The sequence below is a fragment of the Squalius cephalus genome (assembly GCF_949319135.1).
Source record: "Squalius cephalus genome assembly, chromosome: 3".
NCBI lineage: Eukaryota > Metazoa > Chordata > Actinopteri > Cypriniformes > Leuciscidae > Squalius > Squalius cephalus.
Genome location: NC_137124.1, coordinates 56018893 through 56035271, shown reverse-complemented (window position 1 = coordinate 56035271; position 16379 = coordinate 56018893). Strand labels below are relative to the sequence as shown.

General features: G+C 37.1%; 2 protein-coding genes across 3 annotated transcripts in view; both read right to left on the bottom strand.

Annotated features, from left to right (window-relative positions):
- Window positions 1-225: 225 nt before the first annotated feature.
- Window positions 226-5559, bottom strand: sinhcafl (SIN3-HDAC complex associated factor, like). Its single transcript, XM_079868017.1, has 6 exons — window positions 5440-5559; window positions 4055-4193; window positions 3677-3776; window positions 3478-3592; window positions 1991-2141; window positions 226-1906 (listed from the first exon to the last, which is right to left on the bottom strand). The coding sequence occupies exons 1-6, from the start codon at window positions 5549-5551 to the stop codon at window positions 1729-1731; spliced, it is 795 nt and encodes a 264-aa protein (XP_079724143.1). The 5' UTR covers window positions 5552-5559; the 3' UTR covers window positions 226-1728.
- Window positions 5560-7702: 2143 nt separating this feature from the next.
- The window catches only part of dennd5a (DENN/MADD domain containing 5A), an 80938-nt gene continuing 72261 nt past the window's right edge, over window positions 7703-16379 (bottom strand). For both annotated transcript variants that reach the window (XM_079865567.1, XM_079865566.1), the window contains 6 exons: window positions 13824-13942; window positions 13569-13747; window positions 13364-13446; window positions 13156-13279; window positions 11562-11730; window positions 7703-8425 (listed from right to left, as the gene is read on the bottom strand). In XM_079865567.1, the coding sequence (XP_079721693.1) occupies window positions 8242-8425; window positions 11562-11730; window positions 13156-13279; window positions 13364-13446; window positions 13569-13747; window positions 13824-13942 (858 nt within the window). In that variant the 3' untranslated portion in view covers window positions 7703-8241. The remainder of the gene's footprint in view (window positions 8426-11561; window positions 11731-13155; window positions 13280-13363; window positions 13447-13568; window positions 13748-13823; window positions 13943-16379) is intronic.

The window sequence follows — 16379 nt, the reverse complement described above, 5'->3', positions numbered from 1 at the left end:
AAGTTTGTTTTGATACGTTTATGCTCGTGAAGGCAGGACTTGCCGACATCTTAGAAGTGACGGCATTGATGTTCCCCGAGTTCACAGGTCGAATATCCGACTTTGAGTGTTCGCAGCATAACACACATATTTCATTATCTACATCCCTCTCTTCTTCCAGTTTTTCCATATTTAAAAAATATATATATATTGAAGACTACCAAAAAACTGACAAAGACAAGATTTACTTTAAAAGTTTTATGAAAATACCAATGTGAGGAAAATTGAGATACAAAATTTTATCAATGGTAATATTACAAAAAGTATAAAAAAGAAAGTGCACAAAAACTTCTTTACAGCATTAATTGTACAGACAGCTTTGAATAAATAGCATAAGTTAAAAATGACAAATGAACGTAATGAAATGATCAGCTAAATCTCTGGTAAGGCACATTGACTGAGAATGTGCCACATTAATAGTCAAAAACATTTTTTCCCTGAAATTTATCGACATCTTGTATTCGCTCTCGTGCATTTTAAGAACGAGAGCATCAAGTCGACACTAAAGTCGACTCAACGTATTGCTGGTGAATAAAAACAAACATTCATTCAAATAATAACCTAACCAAATTCATAAACTCCACAATCTTGCACGAGTTTGGAAGCAAAGCAATTTCCCCCTGCCCAAAAAAAGGCTTTTCTGTCACATCGACAACATTTTGATTGATCCAAACTGTAACAATTAAAACAAAACAAAAACAAAGGCTGCAGTCATTATATCAAGGCTGAAAGACTGTACAATTTCATCTTCGATTAGCTTTAGTGTACAATATTGAGACATGGAAAACGTGGTTTAAAACACAGTGTAAAGCCTGGTCGGAAATTCATCAATCAGTTATATCTCTTACTTTCTGTATTATAACACTCTCATACAACAACATAAAAAAAAATGAATAAAAAAAATTACAAACACCACCAAGTCATAAAACTGATCATGCCTACAAATACATTATGCATGCTTTCATATGCCATTGTGTAAATGATAACCGTTTAAATACTCTGAGATAATCGTTGGTTTTAAAGATTTACAAACCCGTAACCGTATTTTAAATATTGAGAAACATCTTTATGCCAAACCAGAAATAAATGAGATTTTACAAGCATGTGTCCAAAATTCACATTGTGAATATTGTGCCCAAAGAAACCTTGTCAGTACATGCATGTGTGTGTGATTTAACAGAGCACAGTTCACAGCTCGAGTCAGAGCAGAAGACTGCAAGGTAAAATATTGTATTTGCTTAAGTTAAAAGTACACCATCTCATTAATGCCTTGGCTGTAATGTCATATATAGCGCTTTACATTATTCATCTTTAACCCGTGAAACTAAATGCCAAATAGAAGTCTTTTGGTGCACTGGAATGGAAAATAAGATTATATTTACAAAACACTGGTAACTCCCAAAAAAAAATTTACAGTAATAAAAAAAATGGATTACATTAAATTTCCTAACTCAGACCTATAAATATGTCCTAATGCCCAGTTTTTTTTCTCCTTTTCCGGTTATATATAAAATAAAAATAAAAAAAAGGTACAAAACTTACATTTTACAAAATAGGCATTAAAAAAATAATAATACAAAAGCAATGGGAAAACTCAACTCATACACAGTTATCTAACAAAGGGAAGATATCAGAGTCTACCACTGGAGACAAAGCTATGAGGGCCTCGAGGAGGGTGCGTTTGGAGGATCACCAGGCCTCCTTCATGACCTCCGGGAGAGGGGAAGGAAGTGTTTGGGAGATCTGAGAGTCCGAGGAGGATGCCAGAGCGGGACGCTTCTTGTTACAGCAGGGCTTGAAGAGACGAGGATCGATGATCACCTCACCGAAACGCCCCTTGTAGACGATCCCACAGCACACCTTCTGCCTGAAACGCATCGACGGTGTTATTCACCGACTCAACCACTAGGATGTCAACACGCATCGGTGAACAGAAGGAGAAGAAGATTACCTCTTCCAGTAGGACAGGTCGAGAAAGGAGAACCCAGACGGGGTCGGGCGTCTCTGTTTGGTCTCGATGTCCGAGCCGTCGTCTGATTGGTTGCTGTGGCTGGGAGACTGAGACGGAGACATGCTGGATGTGGTGCTGTGGGCATCTGAATCTGTCGAGACATGACGGCAAACATCAACATGCCATCTGCAAAAACACAAGCTCGCTGGAACATTTTCCAATTGTGCGATGTGAATTGTAGGAGAAAAGGAATCCATTTGTTATTATACATAATGTACATAGGATGATTGTTTATATTAGGGATGCACAATATATCGGCTGATATATGGTCATTTTTAATGTTATCGACGCGGTAAGAAAATGTGGCTGATACATTAAAGATAACGATATATAATGGATTATTTCCATCAGCTGAGATGCTTCAGATGCTCAACATGATGGTTTTAAATGGCTTGAAATATGATTGAAAAAAGGAAAAATATGGTTAAGTGCAACATGTGCAGTAAGTCTGCAAATCGTGTGCTTGGGACATGGCTTTTAACAGCGAGACTTTTGTAATCAGGCTTACAGACAATATCAGTTGTTATATCAGGCTTTCAAATATAAAGATGATCGGTATCGGTCGATTGTCATATTGGTGCATCCCTAGTTTATATTCTGTATTTTAACTGTATTGTTCTATAACACCATATGATTACTTGCTTTTGATACTTTTAATATTTTGAACCTCAAGTCTCATTGTTATTGATACATGTATTTTAAATAATTTTAAAAGCTTAGGTCTTTGTTTAGGTCTATTTTTACTACCACAAAATAAAGAAAAAAGTATCTGACTACTCGATTAATTGTCAAAATAATCAACTGATTAATCGATTACTAAAATAATGGATAGTGACAGGCCTATATCCCATGTGACATTTGGTATATTCCAGGTGTTCTGGGGGAATCTGATAGGGTTTGGTGAAAAACAACCAAAATTTGATGTATTTAATGAAAACCCTGAGCTCGACTGTGTTCATGAATCTCTATTAGAAGTTATGAGAAATCAAGATGAATAAACATGAAATGCAACGCCTAGAAATCCCCAAAAGGTTTCCGTCTGGCAGATGACAGTCAGAATGAGTCGACAGATGTGATTCATCTTGATTTCTCATAACTTGTGTGTTTATTTTGGGGCAAGTCGGAGTGAACTGCGGCGCTAATAGAGACTCATGAAAGTGAACGTCGAGCACAGAAGACCAACGGCCAAGCTCAGGATTTTCATTAAATAATGCATTCAATTTTTATTTGTTTTTCACCAAACCCAATCGTACACCCCCCCAAAAATTAGAATACACGACACGTCATGTCACACAGGATCATTACTGCATTTCTTTTAAAGCTTGATGCTGGTCGCTATTCAATGCCATTATATAGACACGAGAGTTCTGGGGTTTTTTTCTCACCATCATGAGGTTAGATAAAAAAAAAAAAAAAGTGCAACTCACTTTGTCTTTTGAACTTATGAAGCTTCTTCAGTTTACTTTTCTTCTTTCCGTCACTATTTTTGACTTTCTTGGGTTTGGTCAGCTTGAATCCCGGTCCCGCTCTGGCATCAACCACCTTAGGAGGGAAACAAGATTATTCTCACAATGTCTGAAAATGAATCTGGATGATTCCAGTGAAAACAAGAAAACAGTCCCTTACATGATTCCAGTTCTTCTTTGATCCATGCGGCAATTTCTTCCAGCGTTTTACCAGCAGCACACAAGCGTTGCAGATGTCTCCAACCCGATCCTCGGCCAGACTATGAAAAATATATTGCAATATGAATGACAGAAAATGTATTTAAGGACAGAACTACTTTTTAAAACATCAAGTATATGACTAGAATTGCATCGCCTATTATCAAATGGATAATGGAATTCCTCTTTTTGGAAACAATCCCAATGGGATCACATAAGCTGGAAAAATTAAAGCTCATCTAGTATGATATTATTAAATCCCAATCTAATTAGGATCAAAAATTGTGATTGAAAATCCTTTATTTTTGGGATACAAGCGGAGTCATGGATAAACACTTACCCGAAGCAGAGTCTGAAGTTTTCCTCATATCTGCTGCTGTCAGTGAAGCGAGAACTTGACGACTTGGTTTTGCAGATACAACAACCCTCGTTACTGCGGTAAATCTTGGATTTATGGAAGCCGAACATCTTTACGGGCTCTAGAAATGAATGGAGAGCGTCATTAAAACAAAAGGTCTCCTGCTCGTTTTGCGCGGGGGATTGAAGGGGGCGGGGGCACTAACATATATCTCTTGAACTTGACAATTTCATCGCGTTGTGCGCTAGAAGTTACGAAGAAAAATGCAGAATCACAAGCGCGCGCGTCTGGGATTAAAAAGCGTGTTTGCTGTGAACCCGTCTCGCCTGCAGCAATGACCTACTTTTGATGTTTGACAAAAGCCTTTCACTGCAGCCACATTTAATACACGATCATTGACTCGCACGAGAAAAACAAACAGCGGCAGCAAGCGTGCAATGGGATTTGATTATTTGGAAAATCCTAGAAAGAACGATAGTGGGATTTTTTAACTAGTAGCTGGGAACCCATTTTAAACAGGAATCCTGTAAGAATCAAGTCATGGACTACTGGATAAATCAATTCCTATTTTGTAATTTTCTGGTTTTATTTGATTCTTGATGGATTCCCGTTTAGTCGCTCCAAATAATGATAAGAATTCCTTTGGGAATTTTTGACATTGGGCGAAGCGGGTGAAATAGGCGGAGTTGTAAAATCGAAAGTACCATTAAATGGGCGCCTGTTCACGGGGATTTAGACAAAACACTGAGTTAATACTACTTAAAAAACACCTCTTAAACGACATGTAACGTTATGCATAATATAATGAACATCGCGCGCTTGATGCATAAACACAAACGCTTGAAAAACAACACCAAACATGACACGACTCATTCACAAAGACTCCACACATTACAAAATTATTATTAAGATGAATTGTGACATACAGCATGCTCGGATTTATGTTTTTTTTTTTTATTAATTCGTTCGCGCCATATTTGCATATATTGAAACCAAAAGAAAGCTACACGGACATGTGTCGTGAATTAACATTCACACGCGCTTTTAAATCGCTTAGGAAGCGGTTTCTAAACAACACACGGATGATATTATCGTTAAAATACGATCGCTATTCTAAACTTGCCCAAACAGTGAGCGAGCGCCAAACGCGCGTCCCATTAACAATAACAGCTAGCCCGTTAGCACGCGACCATGCCACGCTCACATCCACGCGCGCCAAGCCCCATTGTTGATGTAAATAACCGCGCTGTAAACGCACTAACATTATACACACAACACGTTACGCACTCCGATACTGACAGTACAAACAGTTAAAAACGAGATGCTACATTCGTGTAGTTAGTTCGCAACAATAACAAAGGACTTACCGTCAGAAACTTTGAATTCCGTCCGTTTTACTCGTCTGTACTGCGCATGCCTTACTACGACCACACACAGAAACACAAATGAATGGTGGGGGCGGGGCCTGCGTACAAACATTGAGTAAAGGGGTTTGTCGGAGGAAGACCATATAAGGAGCTTAGACGCCAAGTTTAAACATCCATTCGACCAATCACTGCGCTCGAGCTTGCCATTTAAGAATGTTTTATCCGGGGAAGTACACAAACGTTCCGCACGTAACGCATTGTTCTTGTTGTGACTTGAATGTGTGTGAATGGACTCGTTTCCCGCTATGTTGTTGTAGCTCGAATGCTGGGAATACGGGAGTGTTTGTATTTATATTATTTTATATTATATTATTATTATATTAAATAATATTATATTATAATATATTATATAACACGCTGAAATGTAATGTTCCTGATAAAGTGATTTTATGTCTTGTCTTTCAGTCAAGTGAGACGCAGTGTGCATTATTATAAGTCCTAAACACCACCAGCATTATACTTACGATATTATTCTTAAAATGGGTAGATATCTTGTCCATGCACTTTTTCTGACAACTCATCAAACGTTTATTTTAAAAATATATATTTTATATTTCATATCGTTAAAGTTGACGTTCTTATTTTTTTTTTTTTTTTTAAACTTGCTTAAAAAGTGTTAAGTATAAGGTTCAGCAATGAGAGATCTATTTCTTTTTTTTTTGTTGGTTTTTCATATTTTTAATAACCCTTTTAATACTACAAAATATTCCATGTGGTCTCTCAATTATTATGGTTATTAAACAATAAAAGTCTGATACATAATTATAATAGAAAATTCAAAATGCTGCTTAAACTGGTCATAGGACATGGAAATGCCTGATTAAAATAGATTGTACTGCAAAGATATAATCAAACACGAATTTTGCTCTTGAAGAAAGCTTGCATTATTTAAAAAAAAAAGGCTGAAGCATCATAACCATATTGAATTGTCACCTTTAATACATTTTATACACTGTACACAATTGTTCAATATTTAACACTACATTACACCGCTTTGTCTATAAATGTATCGAGATAAAACACAAGAAAGAAAGAAAAACTCCCAGAATGCTCATGCCAGCTGTGTTTGAACAGGAACCAGAACATTCATGATGAAATTGGCACATGAATATCAATCAGTCTTTGATGTGCTTCTCCAAGGTATATCCTACGAATGATGCTACACTCTAAAAACAGGCGAATATTTCATCAATATTCAATAACAAAATGTTGGAGCTGTAAATATTGCATAGCAGAAACAGAGGGGCTGCTGGGGTTGAACTAGGGACACAAACACAGCAGCTGTGCCAGTTTAATTCTACTTTAAATATGGCATTAGAGTCGCCCGCAGTCCAGACCTGAGGGCTAAAGAGTGTTACGCTGCTTCGAAAGGATACATTGGCTGCTGCAACTGCTTATTAGGTGAAACGCTAATGTTATCCTTTTTTCGTTGATTGTTCTTGGTTTTTACAGTCTCTCTCATAAAATATGTGTTGGACATCACTTTCAGAAGTCGTATGTATGATTTTAGGGGATCATAATAAGCTTAAGAAGACAGTTCAACCTTTTCCTGCGTGGAACACAAAAGGAGATATTTAGACGAAAGTCCAAGCTGCTCTTTTCCCATTTAATGAACTGTGGTCACCATTGACTTTCATTGAACGGGGAAGAAAGAAAGAGGGTTTTGGAATGATAGAGTGAGTAAATGATGACCGACTCAAGTCTCTTCTGCTCACAAAGACTGCATTTATTTGATCAAAAATACAGTAAAAACAATAATATTGTGAAATATTATTGCAATGTAAGATAACTGTTTTCTATCCCTATAGTTAAAAAAATATATATTTTTTCCTGTGATCAAAGCTGAATTTTCAGCATCATTAATCCAGTATTCAGTGTCACATGATCCTTCAAAAATCTGGAGTTATGATGCTGAAAATTCAACATTTTGCATCACAGGAATAAATTACATTTTTAACATATATTAAAATAGAAAACATATCTTTAAAATCATAATAATGTTTCACAATATTAGTGTTTTTGCTGTATTTCTGATCAGATAAATGCAGCCTTGGTGAGCTGAAGAGACTTCTTTTTTTAAAAAACATTAAAATATTATTCCAAACTTTGACCGGTAGTGTAATTTATGGGGTGAACTATCTCTTTAAACTGATTTGCATTTGAAATCACACAAGCCTCTGGCATTGTTTTAAAAAAAAGAGCCTTTTCCATTTTTCTTATCTTTTCTTTCTTTCTTTTTTTAAGTAAAATATGAATTCCCCACAAGTTGTACTTATAAAGCATACTTCTACATCATTTGCTTCAAACTCTGCATGGTGACAGTACGGGTTCGATTAGAGCACAGAGCAAGCAACCTGACACATATCAAAATAACACTGTTCTTCTTTGAAAATATAATAACAGTTTTTCTCACACGTTTCCCTTTTAAATACGGCCATTGTCAGCAGTCCACAACAACGAACGAAAAATATTGAGCTTTCAATAAAACGCCATAGCACAGGTGGGAGTTTTCACCTTTCCAGAAACGTATGAATCAAAATAGAGGACATATTTGAATGTCAGTTGATAAAAATGATGACACGTTTGAAAAGACTCATTGCACTTAATATATGGCAAACATGACAGTAGCTTTGACGTAAGCCAGGTTAAGTCCTTTTGTTCAAGTCTCTCCATGTAAAAAAAAAAAAAGTTAGTCCATGGTCCCGCTGATCTGTGTGTTAGTTCTACGTGGAGACGCCGGCGTTAGATCCCGATGCCTTTGACGAGAGACGCCTCCAGAGTGATGTTGAATTCCTGCAGAGTCTGTAGCACTCGAATCAGAGAGTTCACCAGAGAATGGTCCTTTAAGAGCGCCATGTCCTCGTACATCTGTGCTGTGATTGGACACTCGGCGAGGAGCGCGATCCAGTGGTGCAGTAGGTGATCTCTGCAAGCAGAAAGACAACAGGAGTCAGCACATGTGACTGATCGCTGTGACAAAAGAGCATGTCAGTTCAAATAAGGGCACATATAATACACCTTTCTCTGATTTTACCTTTCCTTTAGTGTATAATATAGCCGTTTGTTCATGGAAACATTCTGCAAAGTTACAAAGTCGAAGGGTGTCGATCTCTCCGCCAGAAAACAGCAAGTCCCAGCAAACACAACGTTCCCCTAACGTTAGTATTTGGTTATTTTTTCAGAACCAAATAACGTTATAGGAATGTTCTTTTTAGGTTTTATTTTTTGCAACCATGAAATACTGTTCCCAGAATGTTAAATAACCTAAAAATACCTTATACAGAACGTTCCATAACGGTTATTTTGTTTAATACTGTATAATACTGATTATAGACGTCCATAACCGCTTATACTATAGAGCTGGTAAGTCCCGCCCCTTCTGCTAACCCCACTGGACCTCTAGGTTGAAAAATCGTCAATGCAAGTGAATGGGAGAAAATAATTATTTTCTGGTCCCGTTTGAATTGTGCCATGAATGTGAACATATGTTGTCTGTGAATTTTTTATATAATTTTTCATGTTACGAGTTTGACAGTATATTGTACGATTCTTTGGCTAGCAGTTGTGGAAAAGACATAACGAGAAAGACTACATGTCGCCTATGTGACGTCACCCCATAACACATTTTCCCTCCACTTGTCAAATCACGGTGCTAATGCTGCGATAATCTATGGAGACAGATCGAGATGCCTGTGTGTTTTGTACCCAAATGTCACATTCAAACCAAATGGGCTGATCTTTCTTCAGATTCCCGTCTGAAAGCAGCGAAGAGTTGTAGTCCACAAAGTGCTCTCACACAAAGTCTAACCGTATCAAACTTCTACCCGCTAAATTGTAGCATTCTTTACACGAAAAATTATATAAAAAATTCACAGACAACATATGTTCACATTCATAGCAAAATTCAAACGGGACCAGAAAATAATCATTTTCTCGCATTCACTTGCATTGACGATTTTTCAACCTAGAGGTCCAGTGGGGTTAGCGGAAGGGGCGGGACTTACCAGCTCTATGATGGGTAGTGTGTGCTGGATGATTACTGACATACAGAGGGGTTATGATATTGGAGTAAAGAGGTTAGGTGAACGTTAGAATAACATTGGAACATAAAATATAACATTAAAATAACTTTGGGGGGGGGGGGGGGGGACGTTAACATAACGTTAGAATAACGTTCTACGAACCAAAAACTAACGCTCTATTTCCGTTAAGAAAACTTTCCTGGCTAACCAAAAACAAACCTTAAAAAAGAATGTTCTGGGAACCAAAGATTGTTAGCTGTAGTCCTTCCGCTATTTTTGTAACTTCACTACTGGGCCGTAACCACCTCAGACATTAAGGAGGACAAGTCCCACCCTAGGGATGGGCTATATATACCGGTAGACACGATAAACAGGTAGAAATGTGTCAACCTGTAGAAATTTCAGAGAGAAATATGCTCAAGTGACTATGCCGTGCTGTCCTCTCATGAAAGCTTATTGTTTTAATGCGTTTTTAAGTGAAAACGTGAAGGAAAACTCATTTGTGTATATGGCGCACTGTCTAAGAGATGCTTTCTGAGCACACACATGAAGCCACTGCTCATACAGCGCGTGAGAACTGAAACGAGTTCTCTTTGGGCTTGAACGGTCAAATACACACAATGTGTCAAAATGCCTGTCATCAACAGCTGAGAAAGAAAACATGTATCAGTATATTAGATTTGTGCATTTGGTCTTAAAGTGACAGCAGCCTAATAAACCTGCTGCCGTCTGTGTCATTAATGTTATTCAAACAATCTCTCACTGCTCTTGACTAGGGATGCTCATATTGACCGTTTAACCGTTAACCGAAAGTAAAGATTAATACTATCAGTTAAACGGTTTAAAACGTTTTTTTAAGCTTCTTGTTTTTTTAGTTTGCTGCATGGTTTAAAAATAAAATACTATATAGCTTATATTTATTAACTCACGGAGCGCATCAACACGCGCAACCACACACGTGACACGTGCCTGGAGACATTTTTTTCCGAGCAAGGCAAGCAAAATGAAGCGAGCGAAAAGAAGCACTGTGTGGGATCATTTTAACAGAAAGGGCGACGAAGTTACCTGTAAATTATGCGGCGCCGTATTAAATACAGTATTTGATGCAGTACCATTTTATTCTGTTTTTCTCTCGCTGTCAGAAATGCTGCAGGTGCGTGAAAATTTAAACTGAGGTAGGGCTGCTATTTTTATTTAACGAAAAATCTTAGTCTAACGGAAAAAAATTGCCGGTTTTTGAAAGCTTTGTTCAAACGGATTCCGTGTTTTCTTTTTGTCATCTTAATTTGTTAATTATTTAAGTTTAAAAAATATATTTAGTGTAGGCCTATTTTGTTTTTTATTTGTATTATTTTATTCTGTTTTTCTCTCACTGTCAGAAATGCTGCAGGTGCGTGGAAATTTAAACTGAATCCAGGTTCTGTTGTTGATCTGTTCTGTATGCTGCTGTTTGCACTTTGCACGTTAAAATAAACCCTTTGATAAAAAAAAAAAAATGTTTGTATTTTTTAAAGGGTCACAGATACGCGTCAATTTGATTTGTATTTAATGCCAATTCAATATTATAATCTTATCAGTTAATGGTTAATAATCGATTAACGAGTGGCGGTTGTCGGTCGGGAAAATTAATCGAAATGAGCATCCCTGCTCTTGACTGAATCACTTTTGTAACTTGAAATAAATTAATTTTTAATTTACACAATGAAGAGTATGCAGTGTTTTTTGTACATTTGACTACTTTATAGAATTTATGTAGTATTTCTTATTTCTCGTGTTTGACGTTTTCAGGTAGGTCTATTGTGTTTTTGTGTTCTAGTTTATTGTCCTATTGCTTGTAATTAGACAGGAACTAAAACAGAGTGTTTCAGGCAGAGGGTGAAAGAGGTGCTGCAGAAATGTATATAATGGAAAAATTAGTGTTTCCTTTTCTTTAAATCATGTAAATAATTTGTAGCAGATACCACAAATAGTTATGAACTTGTAAAGGAGCATAAAATGGGCACTTTAAAATTCAAAAATTCTACGTAAATCATGACCAACCTGGCCCCGAGACACACGAGCATCTGAAACTTCCCGTCTTTGCCGATGTTTCTGGGTGTGCTGTTGATGGCGCGCATGAAATGGCAGAAATGACGGACTCTCATCAGCCAGTTCTCGTCCTGGGTCATCTGACTCTGTTCCGCGCTCTCAAAGTAAACCTGTGATTTTTCTGTGGTAATACGGAATATAAACAGGAGGATTTAGGATTACTTGCAAGATTTTGAGGTATCATTCATGTTCCCAAACAAACTCCTAGTCTCAGCTTCAAACTACAGACCGCACACAGTTCTTACACTAACCGTCTGACACACTTGCTCAGAGTGTTAATATTTAATCTGACTGGCTTTCTAAGTAACCTTTTGTTAGCTTTTATTATACAAATGAGCTTCTTCCAGACAAGTGTGGTATATACACTACCGTTCAAAAGTTTTGGGTCTGTGAGATTCATAAGATTTACAGTAATATTGTGAAATATTATTACAATTTAAAATATCTGTTTTCCAGTTAAATATGTGTTAAAGTGTAATTTATTCCTCTGATGGCAAAGTTGAATTTTCAGCGTCATTACTCCAATCTGCAGTGTCACATGATCAACTGTTTATATAATATGCTGATTTCTAATATTCTAATTTATGCTCAAGATACATTTCTTATTATTATCATCAATGTTGAAAACCGCTGTGCTGCATTAGCCTGGCAAGCCAGACCTACATCAAGATGTTAGGTCTGGCAACTCACCATAGACACGGCTCAATCCGAGGGGCGGGATAAACGGCTGTCTTTCAAATTCCCTCTGCACGCAATAGGACAGCGCTTCAACCAACCAGAGCGTTTTCCTAACAGCGGAGCTTACGTTAGTTGATAAATTCAACTTTTGAATCTGGCCGGCAAAACAACGAACACATCTTCCTTTTTTAAGGATGACTTAAGTGGCGTTCTTTGCTCTTTTCTCAAAGAAAAACTTAACTCCAAGTGCTCCAGAGTCGCGGCCAAAGCCGCCAGCAGCAGCCGCCATTCTTTGTTTTCAATACACGATGTGATTGGCCTGACCCAATTTAGGTTTTTACAGCTCCGAAAGTCAATGGAGAGTTGCTAGACTGCCCTGGCTGCAAAATACATTTTGCTGCCGCTAGGGTGTGTCTAGATTCCTAGGCTAGTGCTGCGTAACATTTTTGTGGAAACCATGATACATTTGTTTTTAGTATTCCTTGATGAATAGAAAAAGTAGAAAAGCATTTATTTGAAAGTATTTTTTTGTAATATTATTAATGTCTGTACTGTCAGATTTGATCAATTTGATGCATTTTTGCCAAATAGAAGTATTCTTGGAAAAAAAAAAAAAAAACACGTTTGACAGTAGTGAATAAAATGGCACATAAACAAAACAAACTGTGATTGATCTCTTTACATGTCAGTCAAGCTGCTCTTCCTGTCTAAGTGGGCGGCTCTTGACCAAAATATGCAGTATAAATATACAGTAAGAATAACACCTAATCATGTCTGATAAGACAAAACACTCCTAACACCAAGTATGAGAAATGAATAAAAACTAATAATAAAAAAATATTTTATGGAATGTAACAGTATTTGTTACCTAGAAAGTCCCAAATGAAGACGTTCTTGAAAAGGCGCGGTGACTTGAATCCGTGCTGGAACACCTGCTCTAGAGCCCAAACTAAACCATACTCTCCACACAAAAGCAACGTGAGGCTTCCTCTCTACAAGAGAAGAAAGAAGAAAAGATCATCAATATGTGCTGATTTCATCCACATTTCTCCTTTCCACTGTTTGTTTGTCTTTACCTCTTTTTCTGGCTTATGGAAGTGTTTGACGATCCCATTAATCGCCTCTCCCACTCCTTCCTGGATCTGGCCTGTGTTTAACTCTAGAGGACACACAATGGGAAACATGCTTGAGACAACAAATATCCTCCAGCAATAAATAAGTGCAGTTATAAAATCTATAAGATGTGACTTTTGACTTTAATGAGATTTCAAAAGTACACACTTGGTTTGCTGTTTGGCGAAATGGTGACAAATCTTCGCATCATCCCGGGGGATTGCTGCATTGGAGGAGTCCGGCACATTCTTTCTTCGTTCTCCGTGTTAGTCACCAATTCGCCCACCAGTATCCTCTCCAAGCTGCCATCGTCCACTCCTTTACCCAGCCAACGGCCGCACGGAAACCTACACAACAGACAGTCAGTTGAGGGACTAATAATGAATAATGTGATTATGGTGCTACTAAAATCTTGGCACTCACTTGTAAGTGTGCCCTGTGATCCCATTGCGGACCATTACGCACTCCACTAGCCACTTAGCGTACAGCCCTGAGTTATCATGGCCCATCTGTATGGTGGTCAGCTTCCCCAGGTTCTGGCACTGTGCGAAGTACAAACAGAATTATACAACAAACCTCGACCAAACAGATTACCAAAACAGGAAGTCACCTAGGGTTTTCAATAGTCAATATCTAGCATGGTGCCAAAATATACAGCAAAATATATAGTGAAACTTTACTTTCTGTATTATTTTTTTATTCTTATTTTCTTAATCTTATTTATAAATGTTCTTTCTATTATCTTGTGTGTGTATGTATGCATGTATGCATGTATGTATGTATGCATGTTTGTATGTATGTGTGCATGTATGTGTGCATGTATGTATGTATGTATGTATGTATGTATGTATGCATGTTTGTATGTATGTATGTATGTATGTATGTATGTATGTATGTATGTATGTATGCATGCATGTTTGTATGTATGTATGTATGTATGTATGTATGTATGTATGTATGTATGTATGTATGTATGTATGTATGCATGCATGTTTGTATGTATGTATGTATGTATGTATGTATGTATGTATGTATGTATTTATGTATGTATGCATGTATGCATGTTTGTATGTATGTATGTATGTATGTATGCATGTTTGTATGTATGTATGTATGTATGTATGCATGCATGTTTGTATGTATGTATTTATGTATGTATGCATGTATGCATGTTTGCATGTTTGTATGTATGTATGTATGTATGTATGTATGTATGTATGTATGTATGTATGTATGTATGCATGTTTGTATGTGTGCATGTATGTATGTATGTATGTATGTATGTATGTATGCATGTATGTTTGTATGTGTGCAATGCATGTATGTATGTATGCATGTTTGTATGTTTGTATGTGTGCATGTATGTTTGTATGTTTGCATGTTTGTATGTATGTATTGTATGTATGTATGTATGTGTGCATGTTTGTATTGTATGTATGTTTGTATGTATGTATGTATGTATGCATGTTTGTATTGTATGTATGTTTGTATGTATGTATGTATGTATGTATGTATGTATGTATGTATGTATGTATGTATGTATGTATGTATGTATGTGTGCATGTATGTTTGTATGTTTGCATGTTTGTATGTATGTATTGTATGTATGTTTGTATGTATGCATGTTTGTATGTATGTATGTTTGTATGTTTGTATGTATGTATTGTATGTATTGTATGTATGTTTGTATGTATGTATGTATGTATTGTATGTATGTTTGTATGTATGTATGTATGTATGTATTGTATGTATGTTTGTATGTATGTAAGGATGCAACAATACAGTTAGCCCACGGTTCAATACATGATCGGTTTTTTAACCACGGTTTTCGGTTCGGTTCGGTTCTGATAGCTTGACACATAATAGTGTTTTTTTGTTATTGTGTGCTTAGGCAATAGGAACAATAAGGTTAGGGAGAAAAAAATAAAAACCATTTATTGCAATACTCCTTTATTTAACTTAAAAGCTAAGCAAAGTCCACTAGTTCTTAGTGTATTGTATAATATACAATTAACACTGACATCTCTTTACCTCAGAGCGTCCGTTAACTGAATGAATTGACAATAGGCTATCGCCTGAAAATCCGATAACATCAGCAATTTTCATTCAAGCAGCTGATTTCTGTGAATGAATGTAAAACTAAATGTATATTGCAGCACAGGGTGAAGTCAGTATACATTAACGACGATTTGAGACAAATAAATGTACATTTAATGTAAAACTATATAGATGGCGCTCTGTGGCGCGGCAGGATTTTGAACATGGTCCTGAGCCGTTGCTGGGCGCCACGGACAGACGCCGAAAGGCGCCGACGGTGTGTGTAGCGCTACGTGTACACTCATAGAGAATAATGTGACGTGGCGCTGCGCGTCCGATGTGCGACCCCTTTAAATTGACCATTTCAAATAAACATATTTGTGCCTTCAGACAGTGATATTGCTGTGTTTCCGTTTGAGTAGGCTACACGTGTAAAACAATGCTTGCACACAGTTATTTTTATTGTTTACCGTTTTTTCTTCCTCGGCACTATACTCAACGGCAAAACCGAAATGTCCCCACACCACGGATTTGAAAGACGCCGGCGCTTCCTCGTACTGTAGCCTCACTTCACCGCCGCTCGCCATGTTAAAGTGTGGAATGATGGTTAAGCGCCCCATAAATTTAGAGCATAGTGATTGAATATTCACTCGCGGGGAATTTCCTTATCAGCTTGTAGACTTACAGGCACACACAAACAGTCAATTCGGAGAGAAATGAAACGCACATAAATTATTTAAACGTAAAACCGAAAAAACCGCAATTCACAAGCGCGTATTGAACCGTGGATGTCGTACCGAACGGTTCAATATTATATTGAGAATTGTGGCATCCCTAGTATGTATGCATGTATGCATGTTTGCATGTATGTATGTATGTATGTATGTATGTATGTATGTATTGCATGTATGTGTGCATGTATGTACCCAGAGCTCCTGAAAA

What these genes read in the sequence shown, in the direction of transcription:
- sinhcafl (XM_079868017.1), bottom strand. Translation starts at nt 5,551, where the DNA reads ATGTTTGTACGCAGGCCCCGCCCCCACCATTCATTTGTGTTTCTGTGT. An exon ending in AACTTCAGACTCTGCTTCGG is followed by an intron (nt 3,777 to 4,054) that starts GTAAGTGTTTAT and finishes TATTTTTCATAG; the next exon opens with TCTGGCCGAGGATCGGGTTG. An exon ending in TCATAAGTTCAAAAGACAAA is followed by an intron (nt 2,142 to 3,477) that starts GTGAGTTGCACT and finishes ATGTCTCGACAG; the next exon opens with ATTCAGATGCCCACAGCACC.